Source organism: Ceratotherium simum, chromosome 6 (genome assembly GCF_057802395.1).
Source record: "Ceratotherium simum simum isolate JZ-2026a chromosome 6, ASM5780239v1, whole genome shotgun sequence".
Lineage (NCBI taxonomy): Eukaryota > Metazoa > Chordata > Mammalia > Perissodactyla > Rhinocerotidae > Ceratotherium > Ceratotherium simum.
The window spans coordinates 16,315,623-16,341,199 of record NC_141905.1 but is presented as its reverse complement, the minus strand read 5'-3'; the positions used below and the strand labels follow the sequence as shown (position 1 = coordinate 16,341,199).

General features: G+C 39.1%; 1 protein-coding gene across 2 annotated transcripts in view; it reads right to left on the bottom strand.

The window, feature by feature from the left end:
* The window catches only part of B3GALNT2 (beta-1,3-N-acetylgalactosaminyltransferase 2), a 51,885-nt gene extending 26,616 nt beyond the window's left edge, over positions 1 to 25,269 (bottom strand). Inside the window, exons 1-5 of one of the 2 annotated variants that reach the window (XM_014788949.2) lie at positions 24,961 to 25,269; positions 16,904 to 17,051; positions 11,027 to 11,127; positions 7,582 to 7,775; positions 1,058 to 1,153 (exon numbers count right to left, since the gene is read on the bottom strand). In XM_014788949.2, the coding sequence (XP_014644435.1) occupies positions 1,058 to 1,153; positions 7,582 to 7,775; positions 11,027 to 11,127; positions 16,904 to 17,051; positions 24,961 to 25,072 (651 nt within the window). In that variant the 5' untranslated portion in view covers positions 25,073 to 25,269. The remainder of the gene's footprint in view (positions 1 to 1,057; positions 1,154 to 7,581; positions 7,776 to 11,026; positions 11,128 to 16,903; positions 17,052 to 24,960) is intronic. The other variant, XM_004432388.2, reaches the window with a different exon arrangement.
* Between the last annotated feature and the right edge of the window lie 308 nt (positions 25,270 to 25,577).

Sequence of the window (25,577 nt, the reverse complement as noted above, 5' to 3'; positions counted from 1 at the left end):
TTTATAACACTGAGAAATTGGAAATTTTTTTCCAGTGTGTTTTATTTTTGTTTTTATTTAAAACATTCTTAAATGGAAGTTTAATATAGGTGAAATAAAGGAGATCTCTTTGACATTCAGAGAATTAACATATATATTAACATTTCAAATACTTGTACTCAACTTCAAAGATCCACAGCATATTATAAAATGTGTGATTCTGTTGTTGCATAAATGTGAACAGTACCCTACAAGACTGGTGGTACAGAAACATTTCCTGGTTAGTCAGCAGGGCTGGTCAACTGTCTAGCTCCCACATCTTAACTCAGCTTTGATGTTGTAGGATGAACTCTATAGCTGATTTAAAGTGACCCCAGAGATGTCCAGGAAACTGACCCCTACTGTGGTTCCAAAGCACTGAGTTCAGGAATGTACTTGGAATAGAGTGAAACAGCCTGGAAAGGCTGAGGTTGACAGATGAATAATCTGTTCATGTCCAATTGTGTAATACTCTGCAACCATATTGTGGCTTAACTCCAAGACTGATGAGGGCACTTGGCAGGTGAGGTGGGCTCCAGCACATATCTACTTAAGACTGGAAGCAGAGGGACCCAGAAGGTGACATCTTCCACATCTTGGAGAAGTTTGATTTATCTTGGAAATGTGGCCCATCTCTTTGCCATTATCCTGTCTGCACCTTTCTTCCCCCATTCTTTAGATAAGTAAACTATTTGATTTACTCAAATGCTATCTGTGTCTGGTCTTTCTATCAATCCATACCTATTACTATCCTTTGTCATTAAAACACTCGTGCAGTTCTCTGTTCCACTAAATAAACCATGGTAACACTCAACGCTTCTCAGAAAGTGTGGTTTTGGAGACCTTGAGGCATCGTGAAGCTCTCTGGAAGTATGAATGCAGAGTGCTACATTTTAGTACATCCCAGTTGGTAGCCTCATTTACCACTCTGGAGAGCTGTCCTGGTACAACAAAATATCAAGTACCTGCCTCTGAAAGCACATACCCAGACCTAGGAAGGACTGCATTGGTGCTATAAACTTTTCATTACACCTTGTACCTCTGGTAAGATGAACTGCTCCACAGGCTTGTACCACAGCCTGTTCACCTGCACACCACAGCTTGGAGGACTAAAGCGAGCAATGAAGAGGGCCTCCTACAATTTGGAAAAAAAAAAAAAAAAAAAGAAAGAAAGAAAAAAGACAAGAAGAAATACTTCATGTTAGACACTGTATATACAAGTTTTCAAACATCTTACATCTTGGTCAGCTAAATCCTAAATGGCCCCAACCATGGTTACTAACACTGTTCTACTGTGGTTTAGGCATCATTTGTGTTTTCTAGCACAATCATGTTTATTAAATAAAGATGTTTAAGATAACCAAAGTTGTCATGAAGTTCTCAAACACTAAATACAATGCACATAACCTTAAAAAATTATTCACCTTGAAATGAGGACCATTAAGGGAAATGTGACATGTTGTTAAATTAGGCCCACTTAGTAGGCTTAACCCCAAAGGGTTAAGAATAAACTGAAAGATCAGATTTCTACACAGAACAAAGGTACTCAGGCATCCCCCTTCAAAAAGAACCTTTAGAAGAAAAAACAAATAGAAACAAAAGAGGGGATATAAAAGAGCACTGAGGGCCGGCCCTGTGGCTTGGTGGTTAAGTGCGCGCGCTGCGATGCTGGTGGCCCGGGTTCGGATCCCGGGTGCGCATCGAGGCACCACTTCTCCGTTCATCCTGAGGCCGAGTCCCACATACAGCAACTAGAAGGATGTGCAGCTACGACATACAACTATCCACTGGGGCTTTGGGGGGAAAAATAAAATCTTTAAAAAAAACAGAGCACTGATTCTCGGGCCCGGCCTGGTGGCGCAAGCGGTTGGGTGCGTGTGCTCTGCTGCGGCGGCCTGGGGTTTGCCGGTTCGGATTCTGGGTGTGCACCGACGCACCGCTTGGCAAGCCATGCGGTGGCAGCATCCCATGTGGAGGAAGATGGGCACGGATGTTAGCCCAGGGCCAGTTTTCCTCAGCAAAAAAAGAGAAATATTGACAGATGTTGGCACAGGGCTGATCTTCCTCACACACACAAAAAAATAAATAAATGAAAGAGCACTGATTCTCTTTATGTCTATTGTTTTCTTTGGGTCCTTCCCAGGTCATTTTAGGCAAGAACATTTCCTTATTCTCATGCCTATTCTTATACACCAACTTACCATAGAGGAAACTTCTGTTAAAGCTATCAAGACCAGGCAGAAGTTCAGAATTAAGAGGGTTTTAATGGATTGTGCATATTTCTTTCATTAACACCAGTTCTCAGCAATGTGGTGGTAATACTTTTTGCCCTGTGACTACCTGTGAACTCAATAGTATCCACTTAGATTAGGCCTTCCTTGAGGACAAAGATTAACTTCTCCTTGGCTAAAATTCTGGCAACTAAAAGTTAAATCAACATGATCAAAATATTGTACATCTGAGCCAAACTACTTGATGTGATAAATCAAACATCATGAATAGTTAAAAAAAAGAGTACATATGCTAAGATAATTAAGTGTATCAAAAACATCCAAAATTAATCTTAATATCTAGATAAAGATAACAGTGGAATTCAGAGTAGTGCTATTTCACTTACCTATTTGAGCTTTGGTATCAATGAAACCTTTAACTACAATAATAGTATATGAACTCCTATACTTGAGTAACTTAATAAAGCTCTTCTCACTATTATCATAATGGGTGGAATCATCATTAGGATTTGTTCCCTCTCCCTTAAATTTATGTCATTAAGCACATTTACAAACAACATGGATTCTTTAGAGGAAGTAAGAGTAGGACAAACTGCAAAAAAGAATTTAACCTTAAATTGATTTGTATATTTATTGGTGACTCTAACATTGTATCTGTTAGTAACAATCAACATTAATAATAATACAAAAGCATTTTTAAAGATGCCTAAAAAAACCTGAACAGAGTTCTGCTTCCAATATCAGACCAATTCTCCTATAGATAACAAGTATGAACACTGACAAAACATTAAAAAAAATGACCTGAAGGCACTGGAATGCAAACAAAGCAGATAGAAAACTGAAGGAACTGATTGGAAAATCAATACCAGGAAGAAGAGAAAGGCAGTGGGTATGTTTCCCCCACTTTTTTTTTAAGGCTCGTGTCTGAAGGCATACTTTGAGGGACAACTGAAAACTTGAATTAAAAACCTGCAATCTTTCTGGTTGAAAAATCAGAGGACAGACTTGGGGAAGACACATCAGCTAAAAAGTGAGGAGGAAAACCCCAGAAAGGAAAAGGTCACAGACAGAGAGCCCTAAATTCGTCATATAAATTCTGCCCAAGTCTGTGGCTGACTCATGAAATATACATTCAAAACAGAATGCAAGCAGCCCAAATAAGTCCTAAAGAACTGAACAGAGATTTCAGCCACTGCCCACTGCAAAGGAGACAGAGCTTAGAGTCTGTGTCCAGCCAATTTAACTACCCGATAAAAAACCAAAAAAAAAATCAATACTCTTCAAGGAATATAACAGGATACAGAGATTCTACAATGAATTATTCACAATACCTAGGATAAAATCCAAAGTTCCTCAATATAAGATAAAACAGGAAAATGTTACCCATACTCAAGAGAAAAGATGATAATCAATAAAGACAGACCTCAAGATGACTTAAATATTAGAACAAGCAGACTAGATTTTAAAGCCATTATTTTAACTAAGGTCAAGGCCATAGAAAAAAAAATATGCTCAAAACGAATAAATACATGAAATTTTAGAGAAATAGAAATTACAAAAAAGTATTAAATGGAAATTCTGGAACTAAAAAGCACAATATCTAAAATAAAAAATTCTTTGGCTAGGCTTAACAGTAGATTTGAAATGATAGTAGAGTTAGTGAATTTGAATACAGATTAACAGAAATTATCATACCAGAAAAACAGAGAGAAAAAACATCGAAAAAAATGAACAGTCTTGTGATCTGTGAGACAATACCAAAAGGTCTAACATACATGTAGCTGGAACCTCAGAATGAGTGGAGAGAATGGGGCTGGGAAAAAACTTTTTTGAAGAAGTCATAGCTGAAACTTTCCCAAATTTGGTAAAAGACGTAAATTTACAGATTGAAGAAACTTGGCAAACCCTGAGCAGAACAGGCATAAAGAAAAACCACACCAAGGTACAACACCACAATCAAATTGCTAAAACCAAATATAAAGAGAAAATCTTAATAGCAGCAGGAAAAACAAAACAAAAATCATATTACATACATCATACGTGAGAACAACAATAAGAATGGTTGACTTATCATCAGAAACAATGGAGGCCAGAAAACACTGAAGTGATATCTTTAAAATACTGAAAAGAAAAAAGTCTACTCAGAACTTCTATATCCAGAAAATATCCCACAAGAATAAAGGCGGGGGGTGGGAGGAGGGAGGCAAAATAAAAACATTTTTAGAAAAACGAAAACTAAGCAAATTCATCACAGTAAACTTGCACTATAAGCAACGCTAAAGGTTGTTCTTTGAGGGCCAGCCCTGTGGCTTGGTGGTTAAGTGCGCGCGCTGCGATGCTGGTGGCCCGGGTTCGGATCCCGGGTGCGCATCGAGGCACCACTTCTCCGTTCATCCTGAGGCCGAGTCCCGCATACAGCAACTAGAAGGATGTGCAGCTACGACATACAACTATCCACTGGGGCTTTGGGGGGAAAAAATAAAATAAATAAAATCTTAAAAAAAATAAAAATAAAAAAAATAAAGGTTGTTCTTTGGGATGAAGGAGATGGTATCAGATGAAAACTTAGGATATATTCAGAAGGAAATGAAGAATACCATATATGGTAAAAAGGTGAGCAAATATAAAAGACTATTTTTCTCTAAATTACTTTAATATACATTTAGCTGTTTAAAGCAAAAATTACAACACTGTATTGTGGGATTTATGCATACATAGATGTAACGCATATAACAACTAGAGCAGAAAAGATAGGGAATGGTAAATGGAATTATATAGTTGCAAGGTTCTTATATTTTACATGAAGGGGTACAACATTAACTTTAAGGAGATTAAAAAGTTCAGGATGTATATGGTAATCCTTATGTCAAACATACACATGAAATGTAATAGTACAAAGAGCTATAGCTAAAAGGACGATAGAAAAATTAAAACAGAATTCTAAAACACATTCAATTAACCCAAAAGAAGGCAGGAAATGAGGAACAGAGAAACAAAAAAAGGTGCAACAAACAGAAATCAAATAGCAACTGAAAAACTGAAATCTAACCACTTCAATAACTGCATTAAACGTAAATGGGGGGCCAGCCCCGTGGCCTAGCAGTTAAGTGCGCGCACTCTGCTACTGGTGGCCCAGGTTTGGATCTGGGCACGCACCAATGCACTGCTTGTCCAGCCATGCTGTGGCGGCGTCCCACATACAGCAACTAGCAGGATTTGCAACTACCACATACAACTATCTACTGGGGCCTTGGGGAGAAAAAAAAAAAAGGAAAAAAAAGGAGGAAGATTGGCAATAGATGTTAGCTCAGGGCCGGTCTTCCTCAGCACAAAAGAGGAGGATTGGCATGGATGTTAGCTCAGGGCTGATCTTCCTCACAAAAAAAAAAAAAATGTAAATGGAAAAAAAAGGAAGACCCAACTATATGCTATCCACAAGAAACACAATTTCCAGCAATATATAAAAAGAATAATACATCATCACCAAGAGGAATAAGAGGTTGGTTTAACACTCCCAAGTCAGCAAACGTGATTCATCACTCTAACAGAATAAAGGAGAAAAACCCTGGAAACATTCCAGGTACCCATCAATAGAAGAATGGATAAACATCATACATTGCTGGACTACAACTTAGCAATTAAAAGAAGGAAAAGGAAAAATTCACTGATACATACAACAACATGGATGAGTTTCAAAATCATTATGTTCAGCGAAAGAAGCCTTACACAGGAGAGTACTTACTATATGATTTTTTTTTTTTTTTTGAGGAAGACTAGCCCTGGGCTAACATCTGTGCCCATCTTCCTCTACTTTACACGGGACGTCGCCACAGCGTGGTTTGACAAGCAGTGCGTCAGTGCATGCCCAGATCCAAACCTGTGCGTGCCCGGGATCTGAACCTGCGAACCCCCTGGGCCGCCGAAGCGGAGTGCTCGCATTTAACCTCTGCGCCACCAGGCCGGCCCCCTATATGATTCTATTTATATATGAAGTCCCACAACAGGCAAAACTAGTTTATGGTTAAAAAAAAGAAAATGAAAACAGTGGCTGCCTCTAAAGAATGGGGTATGGTGATAGGAGTTGGGTTACACAGGTTTATGCAGTTTAAAACACTGTGCAGGGCCGGCCCCGTGGCTTTGCGGTTAAGTGCGCGTGCTCCGCTGCTGGCGGCCCGGGTTCGGATCCCGGGTGCGCACCGACACACCGCTTCTCCGGCCATGCTGAGGCCGCATCCCACAGACAGCAACTATGGATGTGCAACTATGACATACAACTACCTACTGGGGCTTTGGGGGGAAAAAATAAATAAATAAATAAAATCTTAAAACACTGTGCACATTTCACTGTACATAAAATTTCAAAAACCACAAATATTAAAGTCTAGGTAATGATACATACACTGAAGTGTTTAGGTTGAAGTATACTGATGCCTGCAACTTACTCTGAAATACATTTAAAAAAAGATCGATGAACAACTATCTATGTGATAAAGGAAGTATAGAAAACTGTTTACTGTAGAATTTAGTTGGTGGATTATGTGTGTTCACTGTATAACTCTTTCAAAATTTGTGTAGTTTAAAAACCAGGAACAGGGGCCGGCCCCGTGGCTTGGTGGTTAAGTGAGCGTGCTCCACTGCTGGCGACCCGGGTTCGGATCCCGGGCGCGCACCGACGCGCTGCTTCTCCGGCCATGCTGAGGCCGCGTCCCACATACAGCAACTAGAAGGATGTGCAGCTGTGACACACAACTATCTACTGGGCCTTTGGGGGGAAAAATAAATAAATAAAATCTTTAAAAACCAGGAACAGATCTTTTCAAATTCAATTCCTTGCTACACTCCTTCGGATACACTCTGAACAAATCAGATTTCCCCAAATATCAGGAACAGAGTAACCCCAGTTATTTTAACTTTTATTCCCTTTACATCCTTATTGCAAAAAAGATTTAAAGCAGCTGTTAGCCTTGTATTACACATGGACTTTTAGGATTGGAAGAAAGAGACAGTAACACCTGCTTATACCTAAGTGTCACAAACTTTTTATATTCTTTACCAACTTTTGAAATTACTTAGGCTTCAGGGGATTTTAGGTGGGGAATTTCTAACCTGGTCCAACTCCTTCTTTTCTAGATATAACATGTTTATTCATTGGTATTCTCTCCCCAAACCAGCATTATAATATTACAATGCATCCAATTGATAATGAAGAAAGGTGGAAGTCTCTCAACCAGATAGAATTACATAGTCTCCCAACTTACTATATGCCACGAGGAAAAAGCGGATGTTTTTGAAAAAGAAAAATGGGGAAAACCTTGTACAAAGCAGTGCATACCTCCTGTTCTGCTTGATAAAGCTTGACGGTGATGTTCCTTTGGAAACCCACATCGTTGGCATCATAAAACACCCCGAGACTGGTAATAACGATGGGGTAGAGAACGCGGAAGCTCACACTGACAACTCGGTCCTCAGAGAGCCCTGATGAAGTGTCTTCAGAAAGACTGAATGCCTCAATTTCCTGATTCAAAACTAAGGAAGTAATGAGAAAAGGAAATGTAGTCTTTCATTTTACTAATATGAAGTGGGCTTGATAGCAGAATCTAGATAATTATTTGTTATGTAATTCTTTCACAAATGGCAGTTAATTTAAAAAATGCTTTAGAAATACGGCTGCTTCTAGGAAAAAAACTTATTCTGAAATTTAAGAACTAAGTTTTCAGCCACACCTAAGTAAAATATTTAACTAGCAGCACTACTTTAATAGATTTTTGCATACACATGTGAGCATATGTATGTATAAACACCACAAGGGAATATTAAATTCAAAGGCATCTATTAGGAAAGGTTGGATAAATAGGGATATTAAAAACAGTACTGACTATAGTCACAAATAATGAGTAAATTTAGTCTTGCTCTGCAAATTCCAAAAATCTCTCTCTCTCTTTTTTTTTTTTTGGTGAGGAAGACTGGCCCTGAGCTAACATCTGTTGCCAATCTTCCTCTTGTCGCTTGAGGAAGACTGTCCCTGAGCTAACATCTGTGCCAGTCTTCCTCTAATTTGTATGTGGGATGCCGCCACAGCATGGCTTGATGAGCAGTGTGTAGGTCTGCGCCCAGGATCCGAACCTGCAAATCCCGGGCTGCCAAAGCAGAGCATGCAAACTTAACCCCTACACCACCGGGCTGGCCCCCAAAAATCCTACTTCTTGTTGGGCCATTTAAAATATTTGTGGTGTCAGGCAATTATCACAGACAAAAGTAACAAATCACTTCAAATAATAGTGAAAAACTCTTGCTATCCAATATTGATAAAAGATAAGCAGATCAAACACGGTATGCATTTCTGACCACCTACTATGCGCCATGCCCCATCACATCTACATCTTCACAATTACACTGCGTGCTTGTAGCATTATTTTCAGTTTACATATTAAGAAACTGAAGCCCAGAGAGGTTAAGTAATTCGCCCAAGGTCAAAGAAAGTGGCAGAGCCAGGAATCAAACCCAGGTTTAGTGTTCAAATTCACTGCTCTTTCCACACCCCTACAGCTGTTTAATCAAAGCCAAAATGGTCCTTTTCACATAATGTTTTCAACTACTATAAGTGAATCAGGATAGATTACATGAAGCCATTAGTATGGCCGAGAATATCAGTACCACTTTGAGAAATAATATAAAAACCTATTTTAAAAGATTTTTATAGCAAAGTTCTTTGTATCTGTGAGAGCTGTGTTTTTCCAACTTTGCTGATCACACAACCCCATCAGTTAAAAACAGTTGTACACACACTCATATATTTATTTACAAAATATACACATATAGTATTGTCAGTCAGTATATTCAGTATTAATAAAGATTATATCTTGTTATTTTCAGATAAATAAAAATTCCATTTTTTCCCATACCCTAGCAGATCATTTGGATCCCTTAGAATTCCTAGAATGTATTTTACACTTAGTAGATGCTCAATAAAATGTGACTAAAGAGAATCGATGGCTCCTACCCTATGATATACATGAGCAGGAGGGGAAAAAAAGGAGGAGACAGACTTTGTTATGGGAGGGCAAGCACTGGCTGGAGAGCCTAGACTCCAAATATACTGTACGACAACAGAAGTTTTCTCTGTAATATATTCAGTAAATAAAAGATATCCAAAGCAGAAGCATGTCTATTATAGGCAATAGGTTAAGCATATTATAACATAACTACATATTTTCTATCTAAAACAAATGTACCTTGAACTTCAAGCTACCTGGACACAGGAAATCCTGCTGCTTTGATAATGCTATTAATCAAAACTTCTACACATCCAGAGTATCATGATTAATGCTCATGATGACCTTAAGATATGGAAATAAACCTAAATGCTGTTTGAATCATCAAAAAGATAAAATTAGGTTCAATATTAACTTAATCATGCCTATTTTTTAAAATTTGTAACCTAGGTAATACATACATGAAAAATTTTCATTAATAGAAAGCTCCACTCCTTTATTATTAATGAGTAATAGCACTTTAATAGAAGTCTGGTTAATTTAAAGGTGAGGTTTTTTAAATTTGGTTTGGTTTTGGATTTCAAATGTAATTTTTTCTAGGCTACTCTTACATCATCACTAACACAACATTTTATTAAGTTCATGGTCCCTTGGGGACTCCAAAAGACCATCTCCCCAGAAAAACAAAATTACACACAAAATTTTGTTTACAACGTTAACTGAATTCATAGACATCCTAAGTAAGAAACCTCTGCTTTACAACACAGACCTGAAAATATAGTCAATGTATTAAAAAAGCTGACTGAACTTCAAGTTTATAAAAACACAGGTTCTTTAAAATAACAATATTAAGTACCTACCATGTCCCAGGAACTACTCTAAATATTTTATATGTATCAACTTATTTCATCCTCATGTCAATCCCTATGAGGTACGTACTTTTATCCCCAGTTTACAAATGATGAAACTGAGGCACAGAGGAGTAAATAACTGATTGAGGTCATAGAGCTAGAAAATGGCTGAGCGGAGATTTAAAGCCATGGAGCCTGACTCCAGAGCCCACACTCTTAACCACTACACTATTGCTGCCTATAAAAGCAAGGTGGATATAATTATAGAGGTTTGACAAATCGTAAAATACCAGAAGTCATAATCAGCACATTTAAGATTTGGAAAAGTGTAATTGCCCTTAGAACCACAGCCAAACACAACAGAAAACGCTAATAAACAAAGATAGGCAATTATAGTTATCAACTTTCTAAAACTGGTTCCCTGTAACACAGAGAAATGAATTAGGATCACCTTTCTTCATCCTCATCAGAACTCCCACAAATTTTTAATTGTAAGGAATAAAAAATATTACTTCTGTTTTTAATTTTTTACTGTTTCTTTTGCAGAAGCTTAAGCAATAATTCTAAGAGAAAGTTGATTCACAATATTTATATCAAGGCTATTATAAAGCAACAGGCTAGTGAAATCAGCAGTTTTCCCAAAGTTCAAAATTCAGTAATTCAGGATTTGTCTATGCATAAGGAATTTCCAAACACATTTGAACCACACTGAAAAATAAACTTTCCTGGATCCTGAAATTATATATATCTATAAAGAATCTTCATAGACACACTGAGCGATTAGTCAATCTATCAACAAGGATGAAAGACAAATTTTGACGAAAGCTAGATTTTAGTATGCTAAAAACAGACACCATACCATTCAGCTGGGCAATTTTTCCCCACATCAAACTTGTGTATGGCAGTCTTAGGGCTGAGGAAAAAGAAGACTTACCTGGATTCGTGATGTTGAGTAGTCTGCAGGAGTAAGGATCTTCTCTGTCTTCCACAGGCACTTCACAGCCATGAGCACCTATTATGAACTTCACAAGCACACTGAGAGACGTGTTGGCATTAACATCAGTTACTGATCTTCACCTTGCACATGCACGTTTCCTCATGCCCATTTCAGAGCTTTTACTTTGAGACACAAGTATTTATTAGGAGTAATTCTAACTTTATTCTTCTAGTCTAGCAAAAAGGGGGAATAAGCAAACCAAAAGTTGCTAACTACCAAGTGACTTATGCGTAAGCCCTCTACTGCAGTACTAGAGTAAAGCAAGTATGACCATGTTTGGCCTGGCTCCCAGCAAATGCTCATACCATTTAAAAGCAAACTATAGTCAAGTCAACTTGTCATGCCCATACCTGAAAACATATCTATGTCTGCAATATTCTTTACTTGCTTTCTTCTATTTCAGAAGGTGTTCTTTTTGCTCAAGATTAGTCTCTCTATTCAAGAGGAGGTCCTCTCCCCTCTTAGACCTTGCTTCACTGGTTACCTGTAACCCATGGCTCCTTCCCTACATGTTATAAATATGATGAAGTCCTGACATTAATTTCTATATACTATCATCCTTCCTTGTCCTGACCTTTTCCTTTACAGCGAAGTCCTACAAGAGAATTAACTAAAATTGCAGTCTCCAGTTTCTCATTTCCCATTCATTTAATAAAACAGAAATTTTAGCTTCAACACCCACCACTTCCATTGAGATGTCTACCACTAACATAACCACTGATCTGCTACTAAATCAGCAGACACTCTTCAACCCTTACCTACTTGACTTTTCTCCGGCTCGACAGTGCTAGTCTCCTTAAAGTGCTCTCTTCCTTTCTTTCCGTGGCCCTGCTTAGTCAGCGCCACTGGCTCTACTTCCCCAGCTTGTCCCTTAAAAGAGGATATTACCCCAGGGCTCTGCCCTTGGATCTCTTCCCACTCTACTCACTCTTTTCACTTGTTCTCCCTGGACAATATTTATTCCCAAGACTTCAGTTAGCCTGGGAATGATTCCTGCATTAGCAGCTCTAGTTTGGACCCACCTTCTAAGTAAAAGATCCATAAATTCATTGGACATCATCTCCTAGACGGCACACAGACAGTTATATGCTGCAGCCTGCTACTACTGGCTTGTGAGACCCAATTGCTAAATTTTCAGGAACTTTGTGAGCTGGTTATTAAGCACAATCTTTTTTTTTTATTGTGGTAACATTGGTTTATAACATTGTATAAATTTGAGGTGTACATTATTACACTTCTATTTCTGCATAGATAACATCATGTTCACCACCCAAATACTAATTACAATCCATCACCACACACATATGCCAATCTTTATTAAAAATTAAATTACATAAACTTAAAATTAAATACATTATATTAAAAACAAAGGAAATAGTCAAATTCATCATTAATTATTTCACTATTATCTATGCTTTTGAGGACATTTATACCTATGATATCCGTATGGTTGAAATATTATAATGGTGTGCTACTGCATATCTTCCCCAACTCTATGTTCACAGACGTCACATTAGTTGCCTGAAACTGGCCTTGGTGGGAATATTTACACCATGGAAACTGGCAAACGCTACAAATATTATTTTGTTGATTGTCTAGACTTAAGAAAGTGATGGAGGGGCCAGCCCGGTGGTGCAAGGGGTTAAGTGCACGCGCTCCGCTGCGGCAGCCCGGGGTTCCCCGGTTCAGATCCTGGGTGCACACTGATGCACCACTTGGCAAGCCATGCTGTGGCGGCACCCCATATAAAGTGGAGGAAGATGCACATGGATGTTAGCCCAGGGCCAGTCTTCCCCAGCAAAAAGAGGAGGACTGGCAGATGTTAGCTCAGGGCCACTCCTCCTCACAAAAAAAAGAAAAAAAAAAAAAAAAGAAAGTGACGGAGAAAATGTTAATGATGTACATTAAACTTAAAAATGTGACGTGACTGTAGCCATGCTATTGTAAATAGTACAAAAAACTGAGGAAATACTCTTCCATTGTTCAAAACCTATTACCTAATTCAGCAAAGAAGTCACTCACTTCACGGACTAAGAGTAAAGTTCTGTCACATATCTTAGTTGTCACTTTCATCTTACTCTTTAAATTAAAGGAAATATTTATGTCAGAACTACACTCTTGGGCCGGCCCTGTGGCTTAGTGGTTGGGTGCGTGCGCTCCGCTGCTGGCGGCCTGGGTTCGGATCCTGGGTGCGCAACGACGCACTGCTTCTCCGGCCATGCTGAGGTCGCGTCCCACATACAACAACTAGAAGGATGTGCAACTATGACATACAACTATCTACTGGGGCTTGGGGAAAAAAAGGAGGAGGATTGGCAGCGGATGTTAGCTCAGAGCCGATCTTCCTCAGCAAAAAGAGGAGGATTAGCATGGATGTTAGCTCAGGGCTGACCTTCCTCACAAAAAAAAAAAAAAAAGAACTACACTCTTGTCAATTGCAACCATAAGTTCATTATAAATACAAAAGTCTGGAAGGCAATGAAAGCGTTCTATGAGAATCAATTGGCTATATGGAATTTACAATAAAGAGTATGGTATATGTTATCTGTCAATTATGTGCTATGCATCTTTTATATCAATAAAATTTACAATAAACATATACATACATATAAGCATACTTTTTTTCAAAGATCCAGTTGGTAAACATTTTACTAGCACACCACTGCCTGCAGGCATCTCAAACTCAACATATCCACAACCGAGCTTCTTTCCCATGAAACGTACTCTTCCCATCTAGTATTTTTTGTCTTGATTGATGATTTCATTATTCTCCAAGTTAGAAAGCCAGCAATCATCCTACACTCTTCCTCCTCTTTCTACATTCAATTACCTTATTTTCTTATAAGAAAATAAGGTCACTTTAGTTCAGCCCCTCAGCAGTCCTTGTCTAAACAGGTCTCACCATCCACTGAACTCTCAACACAATTGTTCTACATGATCTGGTCACTGCCTACCTCTCAGTTATATGCCCTCCCTCCTTTTCTCTTTATAATCTCTGTCTCTCTGCCCCTCTTCCCTTCCCTAGCACTCTATTTCACACTCATCCACAAACATACACACACACACACACACACACCCCTTCATAATCCCTGTGCTCCAGTTACACAGAACTGATCAGAGTTTCCCAAACACTCCAGGCTATTTTATATCTATTTATATCACAACACATATAACATTTTATTACACTATTGCATCTATTTCCTTCTACTAAACTTCAGGCCCCCATAAAGACTCAGGCTATACTGTATTTATCTTGATATTCTACCACACATAATACACTACCTGTATACAGAAAACACTTAATAAATATTTGTGAAACTGACAACTTATGATTTTATTTCAAAGGCTTACAATTAAATAAGGTCCTCAAAATATCTGTGGAGTCTGGCTCCTTCAGTGAAATACAAGATTTGACAGTAAGCCACAACCACAGAAATGCAAACACTTTCTTACACTAACGGCCAATTAAGGCAGAATACCTTTCATAAACAACTAGCATTTAGAAAAAAGTATAAATAGAAATGAACAAATCTGCTAATTGAACTACTGCAGATATTCATCAAAATTTGTTTTTTTAAGCCATCTTAAACACTTTTTACTAGAGCCACAAAACTACTCTGTCCCAGGAAGTTTCTGACTAATATTTTTAAATAGATATCCCATCATTTTTAGAAAACAATCATCAAACTTAGTAAATTTAAAGCAAGAATGCTATGATGGCAAATAAATTACTGGTGAATGTCCGAATGTTAATTTTACTCACTACATTTAGTTCTGGGTCATTCACTCAATAATGTTGAGTGCCTTACTCTGTCCCAAGTTAGGTTCTAGGTACTGGAATATACCAATGAAAAAAGCTGAGGCCCCCACGCTCATGAAACTTATATTCTAGCGTAAAAAGACAATTTATAAATATACAACTAAATATAATAAACATGCCAGTTGGTGATAAGTATTATAAAGAAAAATAAAGCCAAATAGGAGAAGATAGAGATGGAATAGGGGTGGGATGCTATTTAATTTGGGGCTGGCTGCTAAGGTGACATCTAAGCAGGACCTGAAGAAAGTGACGAAGTGAGCTGTGAGGAGATCCAATGGAAGAGTGGTACAGGCGGGGGGAACAGCAAGTGCAAAGGCCCTGGAACACATTTAGTGTATTGAAGCAGTAGTGGCTATTGAAGAAGTAAGGTGGCTACTGTAGAGGAAGTAGACGTAGATAAGGTCAAAGACCACAATAAAGACTTGGGATTTCACTCTAAACAAGAAGGGAAGTCGATGGAGGGATATGAGCAGAAAACTGACATAATTTGACTAATTTTAAAAGGATCACTCTGGCTGCTGTACGGAAAATAAAATATAGGGGATTAAAGGTGGAAGCAGGAAATTCAGACAAGGACATTTCTGAGAAAGAAGAATCAAAATAACACTGTATTGTAAATTTTTAAAACTTCATATTGGCCTGATGCCTCAATATCCCTACAAACGGGCTGTGAGCATCCTGCCCAGGTGACTAAATGCACCAGTGTGAAAAGGTTGTGCCCTGCCACAAGTTCCCCTTCTTGCCCTCTCTTGTGACATTCAAACACAACAATGAAATCCCCTCGAGGCTTCTGCTGTCTACTCCACCCTGTCCCCAGTAAAGGCACCTGCCCACGGGCCCTCACTCTCTCAGCCTGGTTGAGCCCGCTCCCTGGACACTCCTCCCGTACAGCCCCCTGCGTGGCGTCTGTGCCTCCCTCTCTAGGACCTGTGAGTATAAGAAATCCTTTAATTTCATATGCCTCTCCCAGTGAAACTTCTGTGGCCATGTTGGAATGATTCCTGAAGATCCCACAAGGGGAACTTACTCCCCCATTTACAACAAAAACGCCAAGGTTTTTGGTCTGGGCAACTGGTAGAGAGCGGTCATCATTTTCTGAGATGGGAAAGACAACAGGAAGGGCAGGTTTTGGAGATGGTTTTGATGGTAGTGGTTATTCTGAGGCCTTTCATTTGCTGGGTAATAGGTTCTATTATCACTGCAATCATGAACTACAGAAACCTGTCTTGAAAAGGAATGAAAGCTACTATGAGTGTGATAGGAAATCTATAAATGTTACTACTGATGACAAGAAAATTCACAACTGCAATTTGGTTGTATAGCTACTCAGACACAAACATGCCTCTCAGGATTAATGCAATCCTTCTCTGCTTAATACCTCTTCACATAACTAGAAGTCCAACCTTCCATGCTTCTCTTCTACTAGCCCCTCCACTACATAATCTTAAGAGGCTGGTCGCACTGAGAAGACTAAGGTCTTGGGCTCCTAACCAATAACTGAACCATCTAATGTCAACATGAGATGTGCTAACAAAGCTCAGCCCTGGAAGGGTAGTCAGGAAAAAGAGCACGGCATATTATGCACTGCAGATCAACTGAAAAATACTATAGAACTGAACAAATTAAGTGTATCTCTGTGAAGTTAGTGAAAAGCATTTTTAGACACAAACATATCTAAGCAGAGAATTATTCTGGAATAGAACCTTTTAATAATTGCTATTCTAAATTAAAGCAAAAAAAAAACCCAAAAACAAAAAACTAGATATCTATAAATACAGTAGTAGGCATGTTAACCAATGAATATATTCTCCTCCAACTACCTTTTGGCTTAAATCCTTGGTTAAATTTACTTTTGTGGCCCAGCCAGCAAAATGAAACAGCCATTTCTCCCAGGAGAAATTAACATACCTGAATTAACATCTCTGACTATCCAAGAAGGTTTTTCAGAACTCTTATTCAGTAAATAAGAGGAAGTGTCAACTCAGAAAACCTACCGTTGACTTAACGCTGGATGTTGTATTAAATGCTTCAGCCATGTGCTTCTTATCACATTTCGAAGTTCATGGTTATTGCGAGCTGACAACACACCAACTACCACATCATAGTGACTAGATTTCCACTGAGGGAGTAAGGCCAATTGATCTAGAAAGAAGCAACAATAAATTAGAAATGCCATGTCTCAATTACTAAGTTCAATATGTAACAAAAATATTTATTACAAAATAATATATGTTCATGTTTGTAGAAAATACAAACAAAAAAATTTTTCTAAAAAGCACACATAAACCCACCACCCAGAGATAACCACTACTAACTTCTTGGTGTAGAGTCTTTTTGTCTTTCACACATAAACATGTATTCATGCTCACATATGTACATAAATTCTTCAAAACAAACAAGACGTTTATGATAAGAATCAGTTTGGAAAGTCAATGTGGCATAAATCATAGAACAGTAGGCAGTAAGAGTGATTAGACCATAGTTAGAATCCTGGCTCTTTTATATTAGCTATAAAAGTTATTTAACATCTTGAGCCTCAGTTTCCTTAACTACAAATTGGTATAATAACATTTCTCACAGAGTTGTTGTAAAATTTAAATGAGATAATGTGTATAAAGGCTCCAGTTTGGTATCACGCAAATAGTAGGCATTCAATAGCAACTAACAACAATAAAAATGTGCTTTCAAAAGCGAATCCTACCTTAATATTAGTTATTAAGTTTACGAGATGAAGTCGAAGGACTACCATGCTGAAAAGTATCAGAACGCTTATTTACGCCAATAAATTCTACAGCCAGCAAACTTCTTATCACTTACTAAATATTTTAAAGAATGAAGGAGGGTAAGCAATATTTCTAGTAAAAAAGAAATCAAGTGACAAGTCATGTGAAAGGCTCACTTTTTATTGTCATAAGGCCTAATGGGCAGGATTACATTTTTAAAATTTGTCCTTAGAAAGAAGACAGAAGGGAAAAATACTTTGTCCTTGTTTTTCATCACCAGTTTCAAAGCTTGAGAGTTACAAGCTTATATACAGCTCTAATGAGGGATCCATTTCATCTCTTTCTCCAATGGCGGGAACTGATCCAAAAATGTTTCCAAAAATAAATTACTGAAGGCCAGAGATCTTTACTACATTAAATGGAATGTTTTTACATGCCAAAGGATCTACGTATTCAGTCAAAAGACAACAAAAACATGTTGATATTTTTTCAAAGGACCTATTAATTAAAAGAAAATCTGGGGATAGATTCTTCTAATAGGATAATTTAAGGATATCACATTGTAACAATTATAGGTATATAAGAATTTTTGTGTAGATACCTTATTTTCCACAACAGATGTTTCTAAAATGGTATTTCAATTCTAAATGGACTAGAAATACTTATCTCACACTATCATGAATCTTATACTAAAACAAATTCTTCTATAAAGACAGAATTTATCTTTAACGTAAATACAAATTTGCGTAAAGTTTGCTTATTAATAGGCTGCATTTATTGACCACTTACTACATACTAAGTATTATGTATAGAGTATCATTTTAACGCTTTGGAGGCAGATTGTCATTTAATGCTGCCTGCCTATGAGGCAGGTACTACTAGGCTCCTTATTAAATAAATGATAAAACAGGCACAGAAAATTCAGTAAATTCTGCTAAGTTAAACAGCTAGTAAAAGGCTGGTTAAGATTTAATCCAGGCAATCTAACTCCATTCTTCATCACTGTTCTATAGCTATACAGCTTCACATAGCTCATCTGAGTCTAAATTCTGATCTTTATGCATAAGACCAGTTCAAGTAGTGAATTAGTGATAAGTGGATCACTGAAAATGCTGGTTAGCACATTAACTTTTTAAAATTCATGGCCCAGGAGCATTTTTTCCCAGATATATATAACAATACAATGAAAGTTGTACCTACTGCTGGAACTAATAAATGAGTCTGAATTTAGAGAATAATTTAAATGCTTATATAAAACTGACAATAATATGCCCATTTCCCCCCTTACTTTTTCACAGAGAAATATTAACATGAAGTACATTTTAGTGACAGGAGAGAGGCAAATGTAGTAATCAGACATATCTGACATTGATTCCATAGCCAACATACTGCACAGTATCAGTAAGAAGTTATTCAAATCCCTTGTGCCTCAGTTTCCTAATCAGAGAAAACTGATACCAAAGAAAAGCCTTTAGATACTCTATTGCATCTGCTTCAAAATGTCTTCTCAAAAGATTAAAAGTTGTAGAAGAGCAAAAATCACATTTAACCTAAATGCCTCATTTATCTGACATCATCAGAAAACAAGGTTGCTGCACAAAAGTAAAACGTCAAAATAACTGAAAACACATCTTTAAATGCCAAACATCACTACCTTATTTCGGATGGATAATCACAATAAATCTTTTAGAAACGGATTACAGGAAACGTAATTTAACTTTTTCTTGATGACAAAATCTTCATGGAAAATTTCTCAAATCTTTCCCTTTCATGCCATTAATTCTAGCTGCGCTTCAATTCAGACTCTTATCTTTCATCTGGACCATGACAAGAGTACCCTACTGGTTTCTCCCAGATATTTCCATATTACTGGCAAACGAGAGTTTCCAATAAATAAATAAATAAAAAACATGAAGAGAACCATGAGGCATGTGAAAATCTCATGGTTATGGCTGTAAACTACCTTTTGATCTTATTCCACCTCTCTCTGCCACTGTCAGTCCTCCTTGCTTCTTAATCCATGTCTAAGCTGCTTTACTTTCCATGCATTTCTCTTTTTCTCGCAGAGGAGAAATACATGGGAGATTCTGGCCTTTTAGAGAACTTCTACTTCTAGACATACTGAATTCAGACTTCAGAAAAACAGGTTTCTTCTACCACACAGCATCAATGTAAATCAGTCCAAGAGAGTCCTGAGTACTGGTACACAGTATAAAACCCAGAGTGGATGCTCAATAAATACCTGTGTAAGAATGCTGCCCCAGTTCCCAGTTCCCCTATGCGCATGTGCTCTACACTTTCATCCCCCTCTGCTATATGCTGCAAGCACAGGGTACCCTAGTTTGATCTGGTGTCTGCAAACAGGAAAAAAAGAAAAAAAACTAAGAAGTAAACATGAGACAAAGACATAAAGATAATTCACAGAAGAAGAAATGCAAATAGCCAACAAACCTATGAGAAAAATGTCCAATTTCACAAGAATCAAATTTGAATTAGAGCAATAAGATATCAGTTTTCTCCTACATTCAAACTGACAAATATCTTCTTAAATGACAATACCCAAATGACGGGTATTCAAGGAAATGGTGATGGTGAATTTTAGGAAATGGCTACTTGCCCATACTGCTGGTAGAAATGTAATTTGGTACGGTCTTCCGCAGGGCAATTTAGCAACAAACATCAAATACTTCAGAATTGTATAACTTCTGTCCAGCAATTCCATGTCTGAGAACTTATTCTAAAGAAATAATCAGTGATGCACTAAAAGATCTTTATTCATCATAGTGTCATTTATTAACGGTGAAAAACTACAAACTACATAAATGTACCAACAAGGGATTAGTTAAATAAATTATAGTGTACCTATAAGCTAGAATACTATGCAGCCATTAAAATTATGTTGTAAACATATCACTATTGTTCTACATCATACTAAGATAAGCAGGCTATAAGAACTATGCACATACTACATAGTTTCATTTATATAAAGTACAAAAGCAGGCAAATCTCGGCCATTAAAGATCAGGATAGCAGTTACCGCTCTTAGCAGTGAAAGCAGGGAGCATAATGGGAGCTTCTGGGGTGTTGGTAGTGTTCTTTTTCTAAATTTGAGTGTTGACTAGTTGGCTGTGTTCAGTTTGTGAATATATATCAAGCTGCACATTTACATGCACTTTTCTGAATGTATGTTATACATCAATAGAACTTTTAAAAAATACTAAGTAATATCCCTCGAACTCATATTATATATATGTACATTCAAAAACTATCTAGTATAGACCATTTTTATTTTCTGGTTATTAAAAACTAATTTCAAATTTTTCTACAAGGAATTTGTTTTCCTTTTGTAAGAAAAAAATTTTAATCATAAGGTCATCATGGAATGTAAACAGACAATCTATAGGTGTCAACTTCATTCATATTTTCCAGTTTTATTCTCTTGATTCATTTCTTCAAATTACTGAGCACCTCCGATGTTCACTATTCTACATGGCATAGAGACAGCAATAAATAAATTTTCATAATGGCAGGAATAATTAAAGCCCCACACAGGCTCCCTGAGAATAACAACCATTTCTTTGCTTTAATATATAATATATCCTCAGAGTCTGGCAAGCTGCTAGGCTCTGCACTGAGAGTAGACATCCAAAAGTTTATTAAAGACTAAGGGAGGGCCAGCCCCAGTTGCCTAGTGGTCAAGTTTGGCACACTCCGCTTTGGCGACCCGGGGTTCAGTTCCTGGGCACAGACCTACATCTGTGTGCTGCCATGCTATGGCAGTGGCTCACATACAAAAATACAAAAAGAGGAAGATTGGCAGTGGATGTTAGCTCAGGGCGAATCTTCCTCAGCAAAAAAAAAAGGACTAAAGGAGGTTGACTTCCAAACTGACTGTTCAAAATAAGCCCAAGGATTCTTAAAAATCAAACCAAAATTTCCACTCTCATGTGCATGCTCTCAGACGACATGAATCACAGATAGGCAGAAATCTTGAAAATGAGGAAAACATACAAGTTCATCATAGATCTACTGATAAGGACAATCATCAGACACACTGCCGGCACGCTCTCGCCAATTTCAAACACCTCCCAAAAACACCTCACTAGCATAGGCATCAGCCACCACTATACTACGACTCCTCTCTAAAATTCATGGAGTGTTTACTATGAATCAGGCACTGTTCTGGGTGTTTTATTAATTGAATCTTCACAATAACCCTATGAGGTCATCATTTTATAAATAAGGAAACTGAAGCACAGACAAGATTAACATATAGAGATAATTTTGGACAAACCAGCCCTACGCAAAATTGCAAAGAAAGCTCAATTTATCTTTGTCCCTCTACCAGCCCTATGTCTGTTTCAATTAAACAGACTGTGAGCACCTTGAGAGCAGGGACTACGTATTTAGCAGAACACCTAGCACTCCAAGCATTTGTTGAATGGATATGCTTCTTTCTTTTCTTTGTGGTTTCCTTCTTTCCAAATATCCCAGAAAGAGAAGACTTCTTTTGTCACATCACTTCTAAATGCTAAGGCATTACTCGAAACCAATACGTTATCATCAAGGTATCCTATATCTATATTCTCTAGTCCAATGGTTGTCTCCGCCTCCATTTCCTTCTTGTCACCCCTAGGCGTGCTGGATTTCACAGGAGACCTGCTTCCTCCTCATCAGTTGCTCTCCCTGTTTCAGCTGTTTAAGGTGAGCCACTACATTAGAAAAGTACCAGGTATTGGGCCGGCCCCGTGGCTTGGTGGTTAAGTGCACGCGCTCCGATGCTGGTGGCCCGGGTTCGGATCCCGGGCGCGCACCGAGGCACCACTTCTCCGTCCATCCTGAGGCCGTCCCACATACAGCAACTAGAAGGATGTGCAGCTATGACATACAACTATCTACTGGGGCTTTGGGGGAAAAAATAAATAAATAAAATCTTTAAAAAAAAAAAAAAAAAAAAGAAAAGTACCAGGTACTAACATGACACTCACTTCATTCAGGTCCCTGCTCAGTTGTCACCTCTTCAAAGAGGCCTCCCCTGACCTCTCTATTTAACACAGCAGCACATCATTCTCTGTCCTCTTACGCTGCCTTATTTTTGTCACCGCACTTATCACTATCCTCCATGATATTTAATAATTACTTCCTTATGTTCTGTCTTCCCTTCTAAACTGTAAACTGTGTGACAGCAGGGACTTTATCTTGATTACTGCTGTACTTCCATGCCTACAACAGGAGTTGGCAAAGAGTAGGCTCTCAAATATCTGCTGAATCAACAGCAAGTCAGAGGGCCTTTTTTAAGATTCAGGAAGGTAAATTTCCCTTTCAAAAAATACTGCCACAACTTAATAAGACTGAAGACAGACAAAGAGCAAAGAGAGAAAAGAAAACAAAAACAAATCTTAAAACATTACTTCAAGGGAAGAACTTACTTAACAAAATCTTCGGTTTTCTCTCTCACTTGAGGCTTAAGGTATAACAGTTGAAATGTAAAAATGCCCAAATGTTTTAGTTGAAACACGGTGACAATATGATGGGAAAAGGAGCTGCGGAAAACTTGAGCAATCAAGATGCTTCTACTGTTTTTAGTTTTGAAAATACCAAGAGTGAAAAAGGAAAGTTACGAGTCTGTCAGGTTTCAGAGTAAAATACTCTATTACCTAACCAGATACACAATATGCGCCTAAAGTCAAAGTTAATTTATATAACTAGTACTCATCTCCTCACTTACAGCCCTGTCCCTTCTCACTGCCTACTTCCTACTCTCCTTAATCCTGCCTGGTCTACTGAGATGGCAGATAAGGATGGCATCCAAACGCTAAGGGAGTGGGAAAAATTTATCTTCAACTAAGAAAATGCGGGGCAGGCCGACTAAGTTTTAAGCTTGAAGGCAGGGTTTTTGCTTGTTTATTGAATCCCAAAAGACTGTTAAGGCCATAAATATCTTAAGGGTGCTCTGCAAGTAAATTCAAGTAGAGCTCATACAAAAAGAGAAAGAAATCTGTAAAACACAAACCGAACAGATGCTACAAAGCATTTTATATATATGGCACTCTTTCCTCAGCTCGGTTTACAAAAACCTAAAAAGCAAAACAAAAAATTCTAACCTATTAATAGGTTAAATGCCTTGTAACACTGTACTTTCATGAAATCATTTAAAGAGTATTTTAATTCAATTCCAGTGACACACAAAGGCTTTTCAAAGAGCTTGTGTTCTAAAAGATTTTAAGAGATTGTTATCAGAATCAAGAACCCCAATTATAACAATGAAATTGCTTTGAGGATTGCAGAATTAGTTTCTATACTTTCTACTTAGATGTTAAGGCAGAGACCCATCTCAGAATTGCAAATGTTCAATTCTAATTATTAAACATTTTGGATAAGAAAACAGCTGTTTGGGGGAGAAGTGGTAAGAAAAAATTCCCCATGTAGTGAAAAAGGAAAACAACTATTGCCTCATCTTTAAAAGAGCCTTCTAGGTTTCTTTATGTGTCCTAGGGCAAGCCCTTAAAAAAGAAGACAAGAAAAATTGGGAAACCTTAAGTAGCGTTCAGGGTGGTGGAACCCTTGAACAAAAACAATCCACTGGGTACTCACTATGGGCAAAGCATTCTATTTATTAGTCTGGGAAGTGAACAAGAACAAAGATTTCATTCCCACGACAGAATAAGTTTTAGAGCAAATGGATATTATCGTTAAACAATCTATTTTCACGTACACTTCATTAGCAGGCTTTGCAAACAAAACTCACAGGAACAACTCCAATCGTAGCCATGCTCTAGTTCATGCCTAGATTTGTTTAACCGACTTACATCATGGAGTTTTCAAAGAATACAAAATACAGTATATTCTTAAAGTTATTCCTTAAAAGCAAAACCCAGCCACTTTTCAAAACACTCCCAAACATTATCTATGCCACTAAGACCTCAAAGTTTTGACCGACTAAGACCAACAACTTGGGGGGGAAGAATGCAACCTGGCAGCCCGGCCCCGGGCGTCAGCAGCTGAAGGACACACGAGGTTCGCTCCCGGGGCCGGCGGGCAGGCGCCGGACAACTCCGACCAGGCCCGAGGGACGGCAGACGGACCTGCGGGTGCGGGCCCCGGGTTTGTGGCCATAAAGGAAAGCCGGGAGGTGAGAAGCGGCGGGGACCCGACAAGAGACAAGCGCCCGCAAGTTGCCAGATTTTAACGCCCTAAGGATGAAAAGGGCCATTTGTTTCGTCTGGGGACGTCGTGCTTGGCTCGTCTCCACCTCAGGACTCCCGGCGGAGGAAGGCGCCCGGAGGCTCGGAGCCGGCCACCCGGCCCTCCCGGCCCCAGGACCTCACCTGCGGGGCCGGCCCCGGAGGCGCGGGCGGGCTGCGGGGAGCGCAGCCGCAGCCAGAGGTGCAGCGCGGCCCCGAGCACACACGGGCACAGCAGCACCAGCCAGTTTCGCATTGGCCGCCCCCGCCGGCTCCACCTCGCGCCCCCGCCGCGCGCCGGGCTCTCCCGCGTCCCGGCGGAGAAGGAGGAGACCTGTAAGTAGCAAGGTGGCGGGGCGGCGGCCGACGGCCGCGCGACCACTCTGGGCACGCCCGCCCTCGTGCCCGCAGCCGTTCAGGCTCCTCGCGGCTCCCGGACCCGCGCCTCAGGTTCCTCAGACCGCGGGCGACCGCAGCTCAGCCGGCCGGAGCCCCGCCCCGCCCCGCTTGGCCTTCCCCCGGCCCCGCCCACCTTTTCTCTCACTCGCCCCGCCCCCTTCTCTTGTGTCCCCTCCCGCGCCCGCCGGCCAGCCGGGAGTTGAAGTCCCGCTGTGGGCCTATGCTGGGGCGCACCAGTGATCCCGAGGCTTGGAAACCACATTTCCCGTAATCCCATGCATTCGCTTCCGTCACTCGGCGGTCTCGGAGGCGAAGCGCGAACCCCCACACAGAGCATGCGCATCCCTTCTCGACGCCTACTG